Genomic DNA, 21,799 nt, shown 5'->3' with positions numbered 1-21,799 from the left:
CATGCCCTGATAGCTACCGGCTGGGAGTTGTGGTCTCGCAACAGCTGGAGAGCAACAGGTTGGCGATCACTGATTTAGGTAAACTCTGAAATGTAGCATTATAAACACACGCAAAAAAAAATCTGATCATTTACTTGCGGCGCATATAAAGCCAAGTACCACGTGTTAAAAAACCTCAATACAGGAACAGCAGAGCGGAGTTTCTCATTTTGTTCAACTCATCAAGACATTACAAAGTATATCATGTAGTTTTCTAAAGGACTGCATTACGGTATTATCTTAAGTCAAAGGAAACAGTTATATGACTAACTCAGCTCTGCTACATCTGTGTATATAATAATTGTACAGAGAACAAGTGACAGATATATTATTTGTATGCAGGACGATGACATAAAGGAGGTCAGTTCATCACAGACAACACAAAAAGGAAAAAAAAAACATGGTACAGTGACAACGATTTGGGCCATATGGGCGCCCACCCGTTCCAAGTCGCCACCACCTGCCCCCCAACGTCCTACCAGAAAGGGGACCAGATCTGTCCACAGGGACATCTGCCCAAGGCCCCACAAGGGAGTCTACATGTCAGCATCCTGTCTGGGGAGATAAACACTAATTGGTCCCGGCATGTCATTTTGGGATTAAGTCAACACACACAGCACACGAGCCAGGGTGGGCATTGAAGCAATGTCACCTCCATACTAGACCTCTCGCCCTCCCCCTTACCAGTCCACCTCCTTCTCACCCCCCAACCCACTGCCACACTCCTCATATTAACCAGTGAAATTCACACAATGCTTCATGACATCACCACCCCTCCGGCTTAAAGATGGTCACCCAACTATCTTGTCTGATCCTTATTTTGTTCTGATGCCCTCATCTTGCATCTTCCTTCAGTTGCATCTCCTGAGCAAAGCACCCATCTCTACCTGCGCTCCTGGTTGCCAGTCCGCACTGTTCCGAGGTAAGGCTTTGAATCTCATTCCTCTTCCAGTTTTCTATCCGCAGGATATCTGATCCAGATTTAAAATAGAGAGGTTTAGCCATCCTGATAAAATTATGACTAATGATTTAAAGTTCTTACCCCGATAATACAGCTCGGCTCCTCTGATCTAGATTAACTTCTTTATGTTAGGGTCAACAGCACAGGAAATAAACACAACACAAGGGTCTCTTTATCCGGACACATCTCTTTTCAAGTGAACGTTCACATTTTTCCTTGGTGTCCTGCAAGAAGAAAGTTGGAAGACATGGACTTAGACTTGAAAAACTCAAATAGAACTAGACAGAAAGTTAAATAGATGGATGAAAACTTTAGATAGATAGATAGATAGATGATAGATAGATAGATAGATAGATAGATAGATAGATAGATAGATAGATAGATAGATAGATAGATAGATAGATAGATAGATAGATAGATAGATAGATAGATAGATAGATAGATAGATATGAAATAGATAGATAGATAGATAGATAGATAGATAGATAGATAGATAGATAGATAGATAGATAGATAGATAGATAGATAGATAGATAGATAGATAGAACGAACAGATATTATACAGAATAATGTAAATGCATATACATATGACACACACTTTTTCATATGCATCGTATGTGTGAAGACATTAATTGTAAATGTCATGCCTAATAATTATTTTCATCGCTTCAACTTGCCCCATCCTATCGTCAAGATTTTTATTGGAATTTTTGTATTTCCAACTCACGCTTGCCAAGGCCCTAACACGTATTTAACACATTATTTGGTGTGTTTTCTAAGAACAAATTGCCTGTGGTACCAAATCCTTCACTGAGCCGCCCTCCCACTCAGGGAATGTCACTGACTGCTACATGTGCGCTCTAGAAGCACTTTATCTGCGGTCGCCTCGCTGGCAACTTTTAGTTCCTTGTACATGTTGGGGATCAGTAGCCTTTTGATGTATGTAAGTGACAATTTTATTTAAAGCTAAACCATGTACAGATATAGCAGGAATGTGTTTGTCATTTGGCACGGGGCATTGGCATATCATGATGTTTTACATTGCGCTGCCGTTTACTACATTACCTTAACCTTAAGAGATATAACTATGCATTATTACTACATATGAACATGTCAATATTTTAATTAGAACTATATTACAGACTTGGACCTACTAGTACTTGAAAGGAAATTAATGATATATGCATATATTATTTAGGACAGATAGTTATGAGAGATGATAGATAGATAGATAGATAGATAGATAGATAGATAGATAGATAGATAGATAGATAGATAGATAGATAGATAGATAGATAGATAGATAGATAGATAGATAGATAGATAGATAGATAGATATGAGATAGATAGATAGATAGATAGATAGATAGATAGATAGATAGATAGATAGATAGATAGATAGATAGATAGATAGATAGATAGATAGATAGATAGATAGATATGAGATAGATAGATAGATAGATAGATAGATAGATAGATAGATAGATAGATAGATAGATAGATAGATAGATAGATAGATAGATAGATAGATAGATAGTTTTATCTAGCACATATCTACAGATATAGCAAAGCTGAGTTTGTCATTTGGCACAAATCACCAGCTGATATCTGTAGCTTTGCATAGACCGCAGATAAACTTCCAATAGTAGCACCGGCTTTATGGTGAATATAACAACCACGCATGTAAACAGTGTAAACAACCTTGTGCGTTAACTTAAGAGTCCTTTACAGTTTAGTGGTAAATTCTTTGGGTAATAGTAAATAAAAGAAATTGAATAGAATTATCTTTAAATTTAGTTAAAGGGTTAACTTGCCTGAACTCACAGGACAAGGCGCCATTATGCCAACATATTAATCCCAATGTGATCCCTGTTATTCAGGCCATTAACCCTGAAAGGACCACAAAGATCAGGTGACAGTCACCCCCTGTCCCCACATCCAGCACTGAGAATGTTAACACCGAGGTACAAAGAACTCATGACACTCATAGATTTATTTTATGTTTTTCAGAAAGCAACAAGTGTCTGTATTATACTGACTACTGAAGAATTGGATAAAAGGTATGTTCAATCTCTCTATCTATCTATCTATCTATCTATCTATCTATCTATCTATCTATCTATCTATCTATCTATCTCATATCTATCTATCTATCTATCTATCTATCTCATATCTATCTATCTATCTATCTCATATCTATCTATCTATCTATCTATCTATCTATCTATCTATCTATCTATCTATCTATCTATCTATCTATCTATCTATCTATCTATCTATCTATCTATCTATCTAATATCTATCTAACTATCTATCTATCTATCTATCTATCTATCTATCTATCTATCTATCTATCTATCTATCTATCTATCTCATATCTATCTATCTATCTATCTATCTATCTATCTATCTATCTATCTATCTATCTATCTATCTATCTATCTATCTATCTATCTATCTATCTATCATCTATCTATCTATCTATCTATCTATCTATCTATCTATCTATCTATCTATCTATCTATCTATCTATCTATCTATCTATCTATCTATCTATCTATCTATCTATCACTCCCTCTCAATTTTTACACGCTCAATCTGCATCTTGCTTTCTATTTATTTGCACTATAAACTAACCGCACACAGACGCATGATGCCGGACACACAGACATAAGGCTCTTGTTGGTGTAGCAGCTGGGGTTGGGTAATTCTCTCCCCTCTCTAATTATCAGGAACAAACTGCTCAGCTCTAATAATTTGGGATGGTCTTTTGTCTATCATTCACCCCTCCCAGAGACACCAAGTTAATCTGCTATAAAAATGTTGCGTTGATGGGTGACTTGTGGAATGTGTTCTCCTGCTAAGTAAGGATTTACAGGAACCTTACACATTGTCTTATCGCAGGTCAACACAACACGAGCCTGCCGGACACACAACATGTGATAACGGGACAGGAGCTAAAAATGTCAAATTATATAGAAAATAGATTGTGATGAAAGGAACTAAAATAAACAGAAATAAACATAATAATGAAATTAGAAACTTAAAAAAAAAAAAAAAAAGTCACAGGGAATACTTTATTAACTAGATAATGAATTATCAAGATCTCAGTTCTACAGTTGGACATCCCAGAAAAATTAAGTTGTGTTTTTCCCCCATAATTGGGTTTAGTTTTAGACGTCTATTTAGATGCTACAATCAGAGCGATCATGATCCTAGACATCATCATCAATTTTTATACATCTTATATGATAATGATTAAATCAAATAATTCTGACCATTTCCACATATATCAATTATATATTTTATATCTTTATTATAGATTACAAAAATTGGCAATAAAAAGAACAAAAGTTTATGTTTCATTTGCAAATAGATTTTTCTTTCATTAAAACCTAAAAATAAAAGGGAACAATGGAAAAGTATCAAATCTAATACTAAAAAAATAATTGAATAAAAATATTGGAAAAACTTGAATTAAAAAAAAATATTTATATACCCAAAAAGTATCAATAAATCTTATCAAATGATCCCTATAAAAATACATATAAAAGAAAAAACATTTTCTTAAAAATGATCTGTATTTTTTTTATTCGTTTATTCTTTTATTTCATGTTGATCGTAATGACTCCGGCTAGTTCATCCACGATCAATATGATTCTAGTTTCCAATTTTCTAGATTAGTGAATTTTTTTTTATGTCTTCCGAAATTTTTAATTTAAAAAAAATTCCGATACATTTTCAAAACAATTTTAAAGGAGACCAGGAGATCTTTTCTGTATTCTAGAGATGCAACGATTATCAGTCTGGATGATTATAATGAATTATTTTTACATCTGTCGCCCACATTAGGAGTAGGATAATATTCTTTAAGCAGACCAATGAAAACCTTCTAAAAAATATTTACCTACAAATTTTCTGCTGTAAATGATTTTGAGACTAATTACACAATTTATTACATGCACAAAATATACAGGAAAGTATTGATTTATTGTAGCGTTATTCTAGTATTGGTCAGCTGTTGTCTTATTATATCATGGTAATGTGTGTTTATAGCTGAGGTAAGTTAGTGGATGCAGGGAGTTGTAGTCTAAAGAGTGGCTTGTTGGTGCCCCCCCGGGACCTCGTATTGTGGGCACATCACCGCAGTCCCCCACAGCTATGCCCCTGGCTATAGAGGCCTATTTAAAGAGGGTTTTTGAGGGTCTATACTTCTTTTGACACACTACGATCGTAACTTAAGAAAGGCCAATTGATCAATGTATTGCTTTTACGCTAGCTGTGAAAATACACGCTAAGCTTTAAGGGAACCCGGCGCCTTGAGAAACCTTTATTTGCTTCCGATCGTAGCAAGAACAGTTGTCAAAAAATATGTTTCTGTCTGAACGATCATTTTGACGGATGAACAGATTTCATTGGTCGTAACGGATCACTAAGTAGAACAATTATCATGAGTGATTCTTTAGATAGATAGATAGATGATAGATAGATAGATAGATAGATAGATAGATAGATAGATAGATAGATAGATAGATAGATAGATAGATAGATAGATAGATAGATAGATAGATAGATAGATATGAGATAGATAGATAGATAGATAGATAGATAGATGATAGATAGATAGATAGATAGATAGATAGATAGATAGATAGATAGATAGATAGATAGATAGATAGATAGATGGATGGATGGATGGATGTTTGGGATCTACAGCACATAAAATGAACACAACACAAGGGTCTCCCTTGATATCCTCATGAGATTGCTGCAAACAATGATTCCCTGGAAGTAATTACCTAGGTGGAGGTGTTAATGACTGTGTACGTAGATCTCAGGGATGTTACCTGCGCTGGGGCCACGCTAGTCAATCAGATATGTGGGATGAGGTCTGATACCTGTATTGTCACAGCCTTTTATATGGTTATTCTGCACTAGGCAGGGTATTAGGAAGTCAGATTAAAAAAACTTTCATATGTTCTTGAGTTATCCTCCATTGTCTGGGTTCTGACCAAGCTTTTTCAGAGAGAGCCTTGAAAGTGTAAAGTTATGCAGCGATGCAGATTTGGCAATCAGTAGTCTAAGAAAGCTGGGTGACGAACCCTGTGGGAGCCATTATGGTTGTCAACAATTTTTGTAAATTCATTATTTATGTCTAGTAACTTGGGGGACCAATACTTTCTGAAATTATGAGTGAAAATGTAATTAGGTTCAAAAGCAGGCAAAACGGATAAAACCTAACAGATAGGGAGAAGGGGGCTTGGAAATGGATGGGAAGTTGTACCTTGTGTCAATTAAATCATTTAGATTGTTTGATCATGTTTAGCCCAACGTGCTTTGTTGCATCATTTTCACAAAACAAAAGTTACAAAAAGAATGGACGGTCTGGAACTTACAATTCTATCTATCTATCTATCTATCTATCTATCTATCTATCTATCTATCTATCTATCTATCTATCTATCTATCTATCTATCTATCTATCTATCTATCTATCTATCTATCTATCTAACAAGCTTTACTGAATTGACATCGTAATTCATGAGCGAGCATTTAGTCACCACTTTCAGCAGTGTTTTTATCTTTTTTAGATCTTAATCGTGTATATGAGGTCTAAAAATAGGGGAAATTGTTAACCAAAGAAAACCAAAACTAAAACAAAGCTATATAAACAAATAAAATCCTAAAGTTTTAAAAGATCAAGAAAGACTTGTATTTTCCCAGAATTCGCATATCTATACTACTGTACGTACAATAATCACCAGCCTGATAAGACATGGCTATAGGTCCCACAGTGGAGCGCGCTCATTGTGAAGATCTTGAGCCAATTAATAAGTATCATTGCCACGTTGAGTAGTTTATTGCAGTCCTATTAACTTGTGGATATACACAGATCTCCGGCTATTATTCCTATCTGGCTGAAAGAGCTACAGACTCCCCGGGGGGGATATGCCTGGAGGTGGTCAAGGGAATTATTTAAGAATATTCTCTACCAGATGTGATTCTGATGAAGTAGGCCAACAGATCTCCCTATCTGTGTTTACCCAATTAGCACAGTATTAACACACCCTCCGTGATTGTCATTGACGCCCAAACAAAAAGGTGTAATAGGATATTAGCTGGGGACACCTCACCTATTTTCCCCATGTTAAATAAATCTCTTTGTATCACTGAGATCTCTATGTGGAACCATTGTCCTATGTCATTACCCCCCTGGGGAACGCTCTGTAAGGAGGGGCATTTGACTATCAATGGCTAGGGCCTCATTGGGTCCTTGGTATTTGTTGCCTTTTACTCTATATAGCTTTAAAATGCATTAAGGACAATGGGGTTTCTTCTGTAGAAAGTCTTGTGTTCACGGGGACGGCAAACTTTAATGAAGGCTTAAATCTACAAGTTAGATATCAACAACTCCTATGTTTTAGCTTTCCCGTGTAGGCTTGTTGAGGAAAACATTGGGGAATGGGTCCACATGGTAGGACTCTATATATAGTATCTTGAAAGATAGACCTTATCTTGAAAGGAAATAGTCTTTCAGACCTTTAAGAACTTCATGAACATATTTTCTTTAATATCTCATTCTTAAATTCTTGGTTTCCCAAGTTCTTGTAAAGTCTCCACCCAAAATTCTAAGGGGGAAGTGTGTTGGAGAGTAATGGGGGAGGTGAGCAGTGGGTGGAGAGTCCCTGACAATCTTTGATTTAATTAGTTAGTGGTCTGGAGGGGGAGCTTTTAAAACAAACATTGGCCTCACCTGAGCTCAGTAGGCTTGGTCTTGGACGTAGGAGATAGACTTGGTACCAGTGTATGCTTTGTGGACTTCATGAGAAAACAACTTCATCTCATCTCATAATTTTCAGGATCAGCTAAAAGAAGCTTTACAGTTTTGCGCAACCAAGATATTTCCAAAGTACAAGGATCTATAAAGGATCTTATCCTCAATATCAACTTTCATCCAAGGTAGCGCCGGCCTCCGGAACCTCAAGCGCCGCTGAAATGATGTCCTACATTAAACAACCACATTACACAGTCAATGGGCTGACGCTAGCTGGAACGGGGATGGATTTATTGCACTCTGCTGTGGGATATCCAAGTAAGTTGGGTATTATTCTTATTTAATACGTATTGTATTATTCATATTTTATCTGTTTTTATGCATAAAATGTTGAATATTTTTTATTTTTTTAATAACTATTTTCGCTACTACCGTACTTAAATATTTCTGTATGAACTGTTATTTTCAAAATTTTGGACGTAGAAATGATAGGCTGATGCTGTGTGGTGATTGTCTGTGGACTGATAGCAAGCAGGTTTCTGATGATTATACATACATGCTATATGTTACTTTCCTCATAGTGATATATTACTGCATTAATATCAATTTAAAATAATCCTATTTTTACATAGCTGAATCATAGTTTGAATAAAAATTTCTTAAGTTTATATAGTTTCATATTTTATGCCTGCAAACCCTATTGATCCAGAAGAAGGCTTAACAATACTCGTATGAAGCACGTAATAATCTCAGATTTTTTTTTTAACCACTTACCAGCAATTGGACTAATCCCGATTTCAACATTCTGTATTGCCGCATAATCGCTGATATATTCTTTTTACGTAGGGAAATGTCTTGTCTACAGTTTTCCAAAAATACCAATCCTGTAGAGAATTTTTTGTCAATTTTTTTATAATTTATGCACAATTTTTATGACAATTATTTGAATAAATTATTATTTATTCATTTTTTGTTATAGTTTTTATATTTAAGTAATAATATTAGCTCCCAAGATAATATTCACTTCTGTTTGTAATGCCCACCTCTGTATTTTACTTCACCAGACACACCGCGGAAGCAGAGAAGGGAGAGGACAACATTTACAAGGGCACAGCTAGATATTTTGGAAGCTCTGTTTGCTAAAACACGTTATCCTGATATCTTCATGAGGGAGGAAGTGGCCTTAAAGATAAATCTCCCAGAATCACGGGTGCAGGTAAATGACTTGTAGTAGACTTTACTACAAACTAGTGTGGTAAATTAATATTGATCCTGTTGTAATTAGAAGAGGACGAGGGTATTTGTTACATCCAGTATAGAATTGTTAGACCTTCCTACCTCCATTGACCCTCTATATGTCTTGATAAATTGATTTCATAATCACAAGTTCAGGGCTACAAAAAATAGTTTCACAGTCTTTCGAAAGCCTTTAGAGATTCCTTGACTAAAGCAACCCAAGACTATAGATGAGACTGCCTTATGACTGCCAATAGATGGTCCTAATCTAAAACAACCCAAGAATATGGATGAAGTTACTTATGACCGCCACAAGATAGTCCTTCTCTAAACAACCCCAAGACTATAGATGAAGCTACTTTATGACTGTCACTAGATAGTAATTTTCTAAACCAACTCAAGACTATAGATATAGCTGCCATATGACTGTCACTAGATAGTCCTTCTCTAAGTCAGCCCAAGACTATAGATGAAGCTGCCTTATGACTGCCACTAGAAAGTCCTTCTCTAAACCAACCCAAGACTATAGATGAAGCTGCCTTATGACTGTCACAAGATAGTCCTTCTCTAAACAACCCCAAGACTATAGATGAAGCTACTTTATGACTGTCACTAGATAGTACTTTTCGAAACCAACTCAAGACTATAGATAAAGCTGCCATATGACTGTCACTAGATAGTCCTTCTCTAAGTCAACCCAAGACTATAGATGAAGCTACTTTATGAATGCCACTAGAAAGTCCTTCTCTAAACCAACCCTATACTATAGATGAAGCTGCCTTATGACTGTCACAAGATAGTCCTTCTCTAAACCAACCCTATACTACAGATGAAGCTGCCTTATGACTGTCACAAGATAGTCCTTCTCTAAACCAACCATATACTATAGATGAAGCTGCCTTATGAATGCCACTAGAAAGTCCTTCTCTAAAGCAACCCAAATCTATAGATGAAGCTTGACTAGTCCCGAGAGCCTTATGAGTGCCACTAGATAGTCCTTGTCTAAAGCAACCCAAGTCTAAAAGATGAAGCTTGACTATTCATACATGAAGGGCTTATGAGTGCCACTAAATAGTCCTCGTTGTAAGCAATGCAAGTCTATAGATGAAGCTTGACTATTCATACATGAGGGCCTTATAAATGCCACTAGATTGTCCTTGTCTTAAGCATCCCAAGTCTATAGATGATGCTTGTCATGCATGGTATAATCTTAGCAGTACTTTCTATATATTATACTAAAACACTAATTTAATTATTATTATGTTTTTTTCTTCTGAAGGTGTGGTTTAAGAACAGAAGGGCCAAATGTCGCCAACAACAGCAGCAGAGCAGTGGACAGGCCAAACCTCGTCCTGCCAAGAAAAAGACTTCCCCTGCGAGAGAGACTAACTCAGAAGCCAGCACCAATGGGCAGTATAGTCCTCCACCACCTGGCACAGCCGTGACCCCTAGCTCCACAGCTAGTGCCACAGTTTCCATATGGAGTCCAGCTTCGATATCTCCTATTCCAGATCCTCTGTCTGCAGTCACCACTCCTTGTATGCAAAGATCAGCTGGATACCCTATGACCTACAGTCAAGCTCCAGCCTACACCCAGAGCTATGGAGGATCATCATCTTACTTCACTGGCCTGGACTGTAGCTCCTACCTATCACCCATGCACCCACAGCTATCTGCTCCAGGAGCTACATTGAGCCCCATTGCCACTCCAACAATGGGCAGCCATCTTAGCCAGTCACCTGCATCTCTCTCTGCCCAGGGATATGGATCCAGCCTTGGGTTCACCTCAGTGGATTGCTTAGACTACAAGGACCAAACTGCTTCTTGGAAGCTTAATTTTAATGCCACTGACTGCCTTGATTATAAGGACCAAAGTTCATGGAAATTTCAAGTCTTGTAAAGTAGGTTGAAGACTTACCACCAGCCCAGAGAGTCAACAATCAGGCAAAGGTACAACAGTAAGAAGATACCAGAATGTACAAAGTTTGCAAAGTCAATGTCTTATCGTTGGCTATAAAAAAAACCTGCTGAGAGTTTGCACCTAGAAATGGACTTTTATCGTTCTCCTCTCATGTTCTTCTGTAATAGACAATGTTCAGCCTGGGATATAAAAGCACTTTCAATTAGGGTAATCATAGCTTATGGTTATTGTCTGCTAGCTTTTTTGCTTTGCTTTTGACTATTGATCGTCATCACATACAAGAGCAGATCAGGCTACCTTAACTCCCAGAGAATAAATTCCCTTTCCCAAACTCTGTATTACAAAAAGTTAAAAACAAAGTTTCTAGAATTCCTATTCATTGTATGTGAGTGATCTCTGGGTGCATTGATTTAGTAAACAATCTAGCGTTCTACCACTAAAGTGGACTATTAATATAATTATATGTGGTATCACAGACCTAGGCCTCCTTCGCCCGGGAAAATTATTTTATTTTCTACCGTAAACTGTATCGCAAAACCCTGGCCAAGGCAGAGTGGCTTGTTGGCACCTCCTCCCTGGCAGAAGGGGAACATGCCCTGCCAACCACCTAGCTACGCCCCTGGAGTTTTGGCTACTGGTAATAACAGTAATGGTGTTTTAATTAATGGCTGGCAATTATTGTGTTAATTAGGCTTCAAATTGCCAGGAACCTTACTCCAATAATGACCTGTTCATTGTGTCACACCTTCCCCCATAGGGTAAAACACTAGACCTGCTATAGACATGATGAATAAGTCAGGTCATGCAATATACGCCTGATGCATTTTGTTACTGTATAATATGTTTAAATAAAGTTTAATTTATTTTATAAAAGGTCACGGCCTACCCAAAAACATTATAGGTTATCACGATCCTTACACTGGAAGAAACGTGTCTCTGTTTTTCCACCTTTCCTTTTTATTTGTTGCTTAATAATATAGTGCTATGTAATAGCTTGTGTGTCTGCTGCCGCAAATGTTTGCTAAGAGAGGATTTCCCCTCCCCCATAGATCTGTTATATTATTATTAATTATTGTTAATTGAAAGAACAAAAAAAAAACAACTGTGTGGGATATTATTAAAATACGTCAAACCAGTCCCTGTGTGTTCTTTGTCTAATCTGTTGGTTATGACCAAGGTGAATGGAAAAATGTCTAATAATGCAAATCTCTGCTCAACAATCACAACAAAAAAGCGTAATTCCCATCTCAGCCCTTTTTTTTTTTTTTGTCCCCATCAATTGTCTAATGAAAATGAGACCAATCCGCCGCATCCAGTCCAAATTCCTACGATGCCTTCAGCTTTTCTGGTCTACATTTGCCCGCTTCTGGCTCCCTGCCATCGGACGGTTTGTGGGTAGCATGCTACCTGCTTCCATGTGAGGCACTCCCTACATGCTCTGTGCATCGGATGCCCGGGAGCTGCCCTATTGAGCTGCAATAAGGTGCCTGGGCAGGGATCTACTGCGTATGTTCTAGCCTGAATGCTCCCGAGTTCCCGGCCATCCTCACTGCAAAATGCTGAGACAGAACGGTGCAAGTCCGGATACCGCTGCTGGACCGGGCCGTATCTGTAGGCCACGTCTTATAAACAAAAAGGGGACCATGGTTGGAGTGTGATCTGGATCTGACAAATGGTACATTATTGAAAAATAAATGTTTTTGTTAAGATGCGTATCTTGACGTTACCTAACAGTTGAAGTTTGATTGCCGAGATGGGAATACCCCTTTAAGGTGCCCATACACATTAACTCAACATCGGCTGGATAGCCAATTTCGGAGGGGCGGCAGACCATCTAATGTGTATGGTGGCGTCCCAACTCTTACAAGATGTTAAGGTGGGGAAGGATCGGGCATGTTGGATTCCATGCTGTATCCTTTGTTCCTGCAGGAGATGAGATGCTGCCAGACACATCTCCCCATTGAGAACGCATGCACACTCAGCTGAGCCTGCATGTAAATGGGGGGGGGGGGGGTAGGAATACAATCTAAGATGTATGGCCACCTTTAGACCTATTTTAGGCTAAGTCACGTATGGTGTGTTACCTCTGCATTATACCCTATAAGTAATACTGCTGGAGGTGCAGACCTCTGTAATGTGGCATGCGATAGAACATGTCGCAATTTTCGATGTTTATATTAAAAAGGGACTTTTGCTCTGTTTACATTTGTGTTTATAAAAACGAAAAAACACAGATCATGACAGATTCTATTTATTCCTATGGAACTTAAACTAATGATAAAGTGCATTCATTTCCCATCATGATCAGTTTTGTTTTTTTACAGGATCGTCACAACTTTTTTTTTTTTATTCACTGACGGATTGAAATATTGATGCATACTAAGCAATTTATGGTCAATTTTTACAATCAATTTGCAGAATAAATCATTTAGAGCGCAAATAAACCATACTGAAGAAAAAAGTCAAGTGTAAACCAGGCATAAGACAATAAAGGTGCCCAATCACATTACATTAACGTCAACCGATCATCTAATATGTATGGGGGTGTCCCGACCCTCGCCTGACGGCAGATGTCGTGGGTAAGAAGGATCGGCATGTTGGATTTCTATATGTCCGATCCTTTATTCTCATGTTAGATGTGTCTGGCAGTGGCCTATTCCCCTCTCTGCATTGAATACACATGCATGCTCGGCCAATGGCGCAGATATGCGTCTTATGCATAAAATGTGAAACTTTTTCTAGACCAAAAAAAGCCATCCGAGCTGTGAACATTGTAGAAAAGTTTTTATGAAGAGTATAATGCTGCGTGCTGTCATCGTGAATCCTCATGTACATGGCATAGTCATGTACACAGCCTGCAAGGCGGCACGCAGAGTCCCTACAGTTCTGAAGGATGATCCTTAGGCACTCTGTGTCCTGTCGCATGCTGCCTCTGTACAGCTCCGTATTGAGGAGATATTGTCCCCTAGAAGCAATGCTTTGTACTACAGCATCAAAAGGAGAAAGCCACAATTTTTTCAATTTGTAAAACTCCATATGATATCAGAGGTGTACAGATGTACAGTATAGCCCCAAACACTGCTATGTGTGGCATATTAAGTCGTCTCATACAATGATCTATGCTGCAATAAAAGGGGTTGTCCAGGATAAGAAAAAATAGTCGTTTTTTTTTCTCGATCTAGAAACAGCGCCACTCTTGTCCATATGTTATGTCTAGTATTGCAGCTCAGCTCTATTCACTTGAATTGAGATGAGCTGCAATGCCAGACATATCCCATGGATGAGAGTGGCGCTGTTTTTAGAACAAAAAAAACCCAGATCACTTTTTGGCAATAATGTACTAATGTGTGTCCTGCCTGTTCCTCCTTTTTCTATTCCAACCAGTGCAAAGAAATTTGTATATGTATACATGACTTCCAAGGGATAGCTCTTGCAAAATAAATTTATATGGGAATCCGGAGGACTCTTTAATGAATAATTACAACTGGAGTTACCCTTTAAAGATTGATGGTTTTAAGATACACAAATCCCAGTGGACGAGTTTAAGGGGCGAAGATATAGCAAATGCAACTGAGGTCCACCACCTCGACGATCCATGGTCCACCCAACCACATAAGGAATATGCTCTTATGAAGATATTTTATAATGTATATAGGTTCTACAGAGCACGTCATCATTAGATGTGAAGCCATAGACAGTAAAATAGTGGGCATAGCCAGGCTACTACTCGGAGAGGTTCCCATTGATCAATCCTAATTTAATGTACTTTTTGCCAAGATTTGGTTGAACTTGACACCTTATTAACTCCAATTAACCATGCAGATATTTTTCAGATTCCTGGTTGGTACAGTAAACATAGTTGTTTTCAGAGGAAAATGGGAATTAGAGGAAATCAGCTGCCTCGGATTATCAGGTTTAAGATGATTGTGCAATTGCTCTGAAAACAAAGGTGAATGGGCCGGTCACATAAACTGACTAATAAGCAGCAACAGCCCTGGCCCTGATCAAACAAGAAATCCTCATCCATTGCCCTGTACAAGAGATATATAGCAAAAGCACAAACAAAAGAAATGCAGCCAATGCTATATTGTGCTAAAAACATGTGACACCTCAGGAATCCACAGGGACAATCAGGAACATAAGGGGGTCATGTGTAACAACGTCTACTGGAAGGAATCGTTCTCTGATAAAATGTTGCACATGAGACAACTGCTTGCTTTGCAATATTTTTATACTGAAAAATATTGCAGAAAGTTTTATCTATTCATCCATCCATCCATCCATCCATCTATCTCAAAATCAGGCAGCACTCCAGGGATAAAGTGAAAAAGTGTGGGGCTTTATTGATCCACAAGCCAATGCAAAGTTTACAATAGAGCCTTTTTCTATGGTACAGCTGAAACGTTGCATTGGGCTTATGGATCAGTAAAGCATCACACTTTTTCACTTTATCCCTGGAGTGTTGCCTGATTTTGGATATATTTGTTTGGGTCTATGGTCATGACCATGGCGGGGTTGCTCCCATCCAGATTTTGGCAACTGTGCGACTGACACTTTTGGTTTTTTTCTATCTATCTATCTATCTATCTATCTATCTATCTATCTATCTATCTATCTATCTATCTATCTATCTATCTATCTATCTATCTATCTATCTATCTATCTATCTATCTATCTATCTATCTATCTAACAATAGAAAACCCAGCAGCACTGGGTGCAAGCCTCAGGAACCAGACCTAGGTTCCACCTATACAGACTTCAAAAAATAGGCAGCACTCCGCAGTATGGTGAAAAAAAGTGAGGGTACTTTATTGCCCCATGTGCAACGTTTCAGCTCTGTCCTCTAGAGCCTTTCTCAAGCCTTGAGAAAGGCTCTAGAGGACAGAGCTTAAACGTTGCACATGGGGCAATAAAGTACCCTCACTTTTTTTCACCATACTGCGGAGTGCTGCCTATTTTTTGAAGTCTATCTATCTATCTATCTATCTATCTATCTATCTATCTATCTATCTATCTATCTATCTATCTATCTATCTATCTATCTATCTATCTGTAATGAATCTGCCAGACACAGCTTCTGTGTCGACGCCCGTGGTTAGTCAGTCTGCACCTGCTCCTAGGTCTAATAGAGTGACTCCTTCTTCTACCACTCAGGCTGGGAGGCTGAGGAGTGGGAGAGCCTATCACAGCCTGGCCAGACGGAGCTAGCTCCCGCCCTCTGTCTATTTATACCTTCATTTCCTGCTCCTCTTTTTCCTGTGATTCTGCTTGTTTCCTGGCTCTGCTGCTGCTTGTACTATTTGTCCTCTGCTTCATATTGACCCTGGCTTTACTGACTACTCTCCTGCTCTGCGTTTGGTACCTCGTACACTTCTGGTTTGACTCGGCTTGTTCACTACTCTTGTAGCTCACGGTGTTGGCGTGGGCATCTGCCCCATTTCCCTTAGCTTCTTTGTACCCTTGTCTGTTTTTTTGTCGTGCACATAGTGAGAGTAGGGACCGTCGCCCAGTTGTACGCCGTCACCTAGGACGGGCCATTGCAAGTAGGCAGGGACTGAGTGGCGGGTAGATTAGGGCTCACCTGTCTGTCTCCCTACCCCGTCTTTACTTAATCACAGGCCCATATACCTTTTCCACCCTGGTCCCTGACACAACTATGGACCCCCTTGAGACCTTGGCTCAGCAAATGCAGGGCCTCTCCCTACAGGTCCAAGCCCTGGCTCAGAGGGGCAACCTGCATGATGCTACCCTGGTAGTGCCCCCCACCTCACCTCTTGAACCCCACCTCAAGTTGCCTGACCGGTTCTCAGGCGACCGGAAGACATTTTTCTCCTTTCGGGAGAGTTGTAGGCTCTATTTTCGTCTAAAGCCCCACTCCTCAGGTTCTGAGAGCCAGCGAGTGGGTATAATTATGTCCCGGCTCCAGGACGGGCCCCAAGAATGGGCCTTCTCCTTGGCTCCCGACACGCCCCTGAACTTTCCTCTGTTGACCTTTTTTTTTCTGCTCTCGGGCTCATATATGACGAGACTGACAAGACTGCCTTTGCCGAGAGTCAGCTGGTGACCTTACGTCAGGGTAAGCGACCCGTTGAGGAGTACTGTTCAGACTTTAGGAAGTGATGTGAAGCTTTTCGGTGGAATGACCCTGCCTTGAGGTGCCAGTTTAGATTGGGTCTGTCGAACGCCCTGAAGGACCTGTTAGTTAGCTATCCCTCTTCTGACTCTCTAGATCAGGTTATGGCTTTAGCGGTACGTCTTTACCGACGTCTCAGGGAACGACGACTTGAACGTTTTTGTGCCTTCTCCTCTGGCTCCCCCATGATGACTCCCGAGGTGCTGTTGCTTCGTTCTTCCACGGAAAACTCGGATGAACCTATGCAACTCGGGGCCTCCGTGTCTCCCCAACAACGTAGAGATTTCCGCAGGAAGAATGGTCTCTGCTTCTACTGTGGGGATGACAAGCATCAAGTGAACAACTGTCCTAGGCGTAAGAATAAGCAGCCGGAAAACTTCTGCGCCTAAGTGACCATCGGGGAGGTCGCTTGGGCGCACAGGTATTTCCCGTATATATGAAACCTAATAAGATCTTGCTTCCCTTTCAGGTCTCTTTTGGTGGTAAGTCTGCTACCGGCAGTGCCTTCGTGGATTCAGGGTTTTCTGCTAATATTATGTCTGTGGAATTTGCTATGTCTCTAGCTATGCCATTGATTGAATTGCCTAAACCTGTCCCGGTAGTGGGTATCGACTCCACTCCTCTTGCTAATGGTTATTTTACGCAGCATACCCCTGTTTTTGAACTTTTTGTTGGCTCCATGCATTTGGAGCAGTGCTCTGTACTGGTGATGCAGGGATTATCGTCCGATTTGATTTTAGGCCTACCCTGGTTGCAGATGCATAATCCCACGTTTAACTGGAATACTGGGGATCTTACCAAATGGGGTAATGAATGCATGACGTCATGTTTTTCTGTTAATTGTATTTCTCTCCCTGAGGAGGTGAACACTCTACCTGAGTTTATTCAGGATTTCGCTGATGTTTTTTCTAAAAAGGCCTCCGAAGTGTTACCTCCTCATAGAGAGTACGATTGCGCAATCGATTTGGTACCAGGAGCTAAGCTCCCTAAGGGTAGGATATTTAATCTCTCTTGTCCCGAACGTGAAGCCATGAGAGAGTATATCCAGGAATTCCTTGCCAAGGGTTACATTCGCCCCTCTACTTCTCCGGTAGGTGCTGGCTGGTTCCAACAATCCCGAGGTAGATGTTGTTCATCGGGAACTGTGCACAGTCTGGGCCCAGGTTCAGAAGAACCTAGAGGCGTCCCAGAGCATACAAAAGACTCAGGCAGATAGAAGACGTTCTGCTAACCCCTTGTTTGTGGTCGGGGATCTGGTGTGGCTGTCTTCTAAAAATTTGCGCCTTAAAGTCCCGTCCAAAAAATTTGCTCCCCGGTATATAGGGCCGTACAAGTTCACTGAAGTCCTTAACCCTGTCTCCTTCCGACTGGAGTTACCCCCATCTTTTCGAATACACGACGTGTTTCATGCCTCCCTCCTGAAACGCTGCTCCCCGTCCTTGGCTCCCTCGAGGAAACCTACGGTCCCTGTTCTCACCCCTGAAAGGGTAGAATTCGAGGTGGCCAAGATTGTGGACAGCAGGAGGGTCCAAGGCTCCCTCCAGTACCTGGTCCATTGGAGAGGATACGGGCCTGAGGAGAGGACTTGGGTACCCGCCCGGGATGTTCACGCTGGGGTATTGCTCAGGAGGTTCCATCTTCGGTTCCCCAATAAGCCAGGTCCACCTAGGAAGGGTCCAGTGGCCCCTCATAAAAGGGGGGTACTGTAATGGATCTGCCAGACACAGCTTCTGTGTCAACGCCCGTGGTTAGTCAGTCTGCACCTGCTCCTAGGTCTGATAGAGTGACTCCTTCTTCTACCACTCAGGCTGGGAGGCTGAGGAGTGGGAGAGCCTATCACAGCCTGGCCAGACGGAGCTAGCTCCCGCCCTCTGTCTATTTATACCTTCATTTCCTGCTCCTCCTTTGCCTGTGATTCTGCTTGTTTCCTGGCTCTGCTGCTGCTGCTTGTACTATTTGTCCTCTGCTTCATATTGACCCTGGCTTTACTGACTACTCTCCTGCTCTGCGTTTGGTACCTCGTACACTCCTGGTTTGACTCGGCTTGTTCACTACTCTTGTAGCTCACGGTGTTGCCGTGGGCATCTGCCCCATTTCCCTTAGCTTCTTTGTACCCTTGTCTGTTTGTTTGTCGTGCACATAGTGAGAGTAGGGACCGTCGCCCAGTTGTACGCCGTCACCTAGGACGGGCCGTTGCAAGTAGGCAGGGACTGAGTGGCGGGTAGATTAGGGCTCACCTGTCTGTCTCCCTACCTGTATATAAAATAGCTCATAACTTGGCCAAAAATGAACGTTTTAAAAAAAACAAACATTACTGTTATCTACATTGCAGCGCCGATCACATGCAATAGGAGATAGGGATTTAAGAATCTGGTGACAGAGCCTCTTTAAGGTAGATCGCTGCCCTGATGATTAATAGCTGCATTTAAAGTTCTATTCAGTCTCTGGGTGAACACCATTAAAGCCGACACAGATTGACACCCAGTTTAACTAAATTCCTGATTGTCTATTTTTGCTGCTATAGGAGGGACGGGGTTATCACTACATAATAAGATGAAGTTGCTGTTCAGGAGTATAGAAAAGCTGGATATCTATACTTGTGGAGGCTGTAATAAGAAATATTCTAAAATATATAAAATAATAATATTACATTTCGAACACGTATTTTACTTGGCGACACGCTTATTACGGGCAACTGATATTTGTATAAGATGATAAGTCGCAAGACTCGCAACCAATGAAATATATCTCGTTGCCTTTTTTGACTTGTTGCCGGTCAGAATTACACGGTGGTGGTGCCCTCAACCCCCCTGAACCCCTCCGTCCCTATACGTTAGTTTGACTTATCTAATTTAGCAAATGTCTCAATCCTCTTATGCTCTGTGCTCCCCCAGCAGATTGGTAACTGAATTAGGAGGGATTACCTATCCCGGCAACATGACAAATAGGTTCTGCAATAAAGGATGACAGATGCCCGGGATATGCAGGGGATTCTGGGTAACCACTTTTAATTAAGGAACAAACTCTTCAAAATAGAAAAATAACAGTTTGTTTATGGGTTGTTGTATTTTCTCCATGTAAATCACTAAAACCTTCCATTAATTATATTCTTCTATGTCCCTATTGGACAGTAAAACAAAGCTTTTTTTTGTTTTGTTTTAGACCATGGCCATAAGCAATAGGAATTACTATAATGAATGGCGATCATTAGTGCATGTATATTAATTAACAAACCGGGGACTTGGGGGTATTGGTATGGGTATAAACGTAACTTTAGCAAAAAGTGCCAGTCAGCTGCTGCAAAAGCAAATAAAATCATAGTTTTGCCTCTAAACTAATCACTAAGCAGATCACACATGGAATATTGTGTGTATTTTGGGCACCTTTAAGTACAGGAATGGGTGGATTGCAGCACCAAGAAATATTATTACAATTTGAGTTATTTAGTTTAAAAAAAAATAAAAAAGATAAAAAGATGGCTTAAAATGTACTATGTACAAATATGTCAAAGGTCAGTACATCTGTCTAATTATTTTTTTAATTAGGACCCACTGGAGAGATTAGCACTTCCCCATTTTTACCTATATTATTTTGCTAGCCAATTGGTGTAATTGGAGTCCTGTGAAAGTTTGTGAGGGATGTTGTTGAGAGGCCCTGCCTCCATTCTTCCTGGTCTCCCCATCACCATGATGGTGACCATGAAAATTTGGTACTTTGCAATCTATATAACATTTGTTCAGCATGCAGCTTACATATGCACAATAATTGTGATATTCTGAAAAAAAAAAAGAAGAAAAAAACAAAACAAAATAAATCCTACCGCTTATTGTATACAGATCCCACGCAGACCTATGTGTGCAGCAAATAAAAAAAATATAATTATTTAATATTTTTATTTTAAATTAATTGAATTGTAATTACGGACCCATTCATTTCTATGGCCGACGGACATCTTCCCATATATTTACAGGAAGGTATCCGTGCTGTAGTAAGGCTCCGCAAAAGAGAGGACATGTCCTATTTTTTGCGTTCTACGGACCACGCTACCATACTTTATATGGGAGCACGGCCTGCAAGTGCGGGTGGCTGTCCGCGGCCGTCAGTGCCTGTAATCACGGACTGTGATTACGGGCACGGTCTTGTGAATTTGGCCTTATCTGGCAATCCGCAATCCAGCACTAAGCGATCCAGTCACTTCGGCTTTGTTCACACGCTAAAGTAAAAATGGCTGTAAAATACAGATCTGTTTACAAGTGAAAACTGCCTCTGACTTTCAGCCGTTTTTAAAGCATCAAACGTTTTTTTTTATGCGTTTTTTGGAGCTGTTTTTCTATTGACACAATGAAAAACGGCTCCAAAAACGGCTCAAGAAGTGACCTGCACATCTATTTACAGGGTGTTTTTTTACGTTTTTACGTCAAAAAACGCCCCGTCTGAACGAAACGCCATTTTTTCAATTGAAATCAATGGGCATATGTTTGGAGGCGTTCAGCTTCCGTTCTTTCAGCCATTTTTCGAGGCGTTTACGCCAAGAAAAATACCTGAAAACACTGCGTGTGAACATACCCTAAGTCTTTCTCTCCCTAGCTGCTAAACTGGAACTGCTGTAGGCACAAATGAATCTCTATGAGTGACAACAAGCACCAAGATTTGATGTTGTCACCCTGATGAATAATAGTACACCATTTTTCCACAGGAATTTTCTTTTAATATTTGAGTATTTCTTGGACTGA

The 21,799-nt window shown here is 40.0% G+C and overlaps 1 protein-coding gene and 1 long non-coding RNA gene across 4 annotated transcripts in view; one reads left to right on the top strand and one right to left on the bottom strand.

The window, feature by feature from the left end:
- Positions 1–20,920, bottom strand: part of LOC142658846 (uncharacterized) — a 77,884-nt gene extending 56,964 nt beyond the window's left edge. Inside the window, exons 1-5 of one of the 2 annotated variants that reach the window (XR_012850203.1) lie at positions 20,887–20,920; positions 8,550–8,659; positions 7,755–8,004; positions 1,082–1,224; positions 927–1,010 (exon numbers count right to left, since the gene is read on the bottom strand). This is a non-coding gene — a long non-coding RNA (uncharacterized LOC142658846). The remainder of the gene's footprint in view (positions 1–926; positions 1,011–1,081; positions 1,225–7,754; positions 8,005–8,549; positions 8,660–20,886) is intronic. The other variant, XR_012850204.1, reaches the window with a different exon arrangement.
- CRX (cone-rod homeobox) lies at positions 3,005–11,838 on the top strand. Of its 2 annotated transcripts, XM_075834452.1 has the most exons (4): positions 3,005–3,060; positions 7,861–8,093; positions 8,840–8,991; positions 10,291–11,838. In XM_075834452.1, exons 2-4 carry the CDS (start codon positions 7,997–7,999, stop codon positions 10,909–10,911), a joined length of 870 nt encoding a protein of 289 aa, XP_075690567.1. In that variant the 5' UTR covers positions 3,005–3,060; positions 7,861–7,996; the 3' UTR covers positions 10,912–11,838. The 2 variants fall into 2 exon arrangements, with proteins under 2 accessions (XP_075690567.1, XP_075690569.1); XM_075834454.1 differs by lacking the exon at positions 3,005–3,060 and having other exon boundaries at positions 7,855–8,093.
- Positions 20,921–21,799: the final 879 nt, after the last annotated feature.

Source organism: Rhinoderma darwinii, chromosome 8, assembly GCF_050947455.1.
Source record: "Rhinoderma darwinii isolate aRhiDar2 chromosome 8, aRhiDar2.hap1, whole genome shotgun sequence".
NCBI lineage: Eukaryota > Metazoa > Chordata > Amphibia > Anura > Rhinodermatidae > Rhinoderma > Rhinoderma darwinii.
Note: the sequence above shows the minus strand (reverse complement) of the source record. Positions and strands in the feature narration are given on the sequence as shown.

What these genes read in the sequence shown, in the direction of transcription:
- CRX (XM_075834452.1), top strand. Translation starts at nt 7,997, where the DNA reads ATGATGTCCTACATTAAACAACCACATTACACAGTCAATGGGCTGACG. An exon ending in CTCTGCTGTGGGATATCCAA is followed by an intron (nt 8,094 to 8,839) that starts GTAAGTTGGGTA and finishes TTACTTCACCAG; the next exon opens with ACACACCGCGGAAGCAGAGA. An exon ending in TCCCAGAATCACGGGTGCAG is followed by an intron (nt 8,992 to 10,290) that starts GTAAATGACTTG and finishes TTTCTTCTGAAG; the next exon opens with GTGTGGTTTAAGAACAGAAG.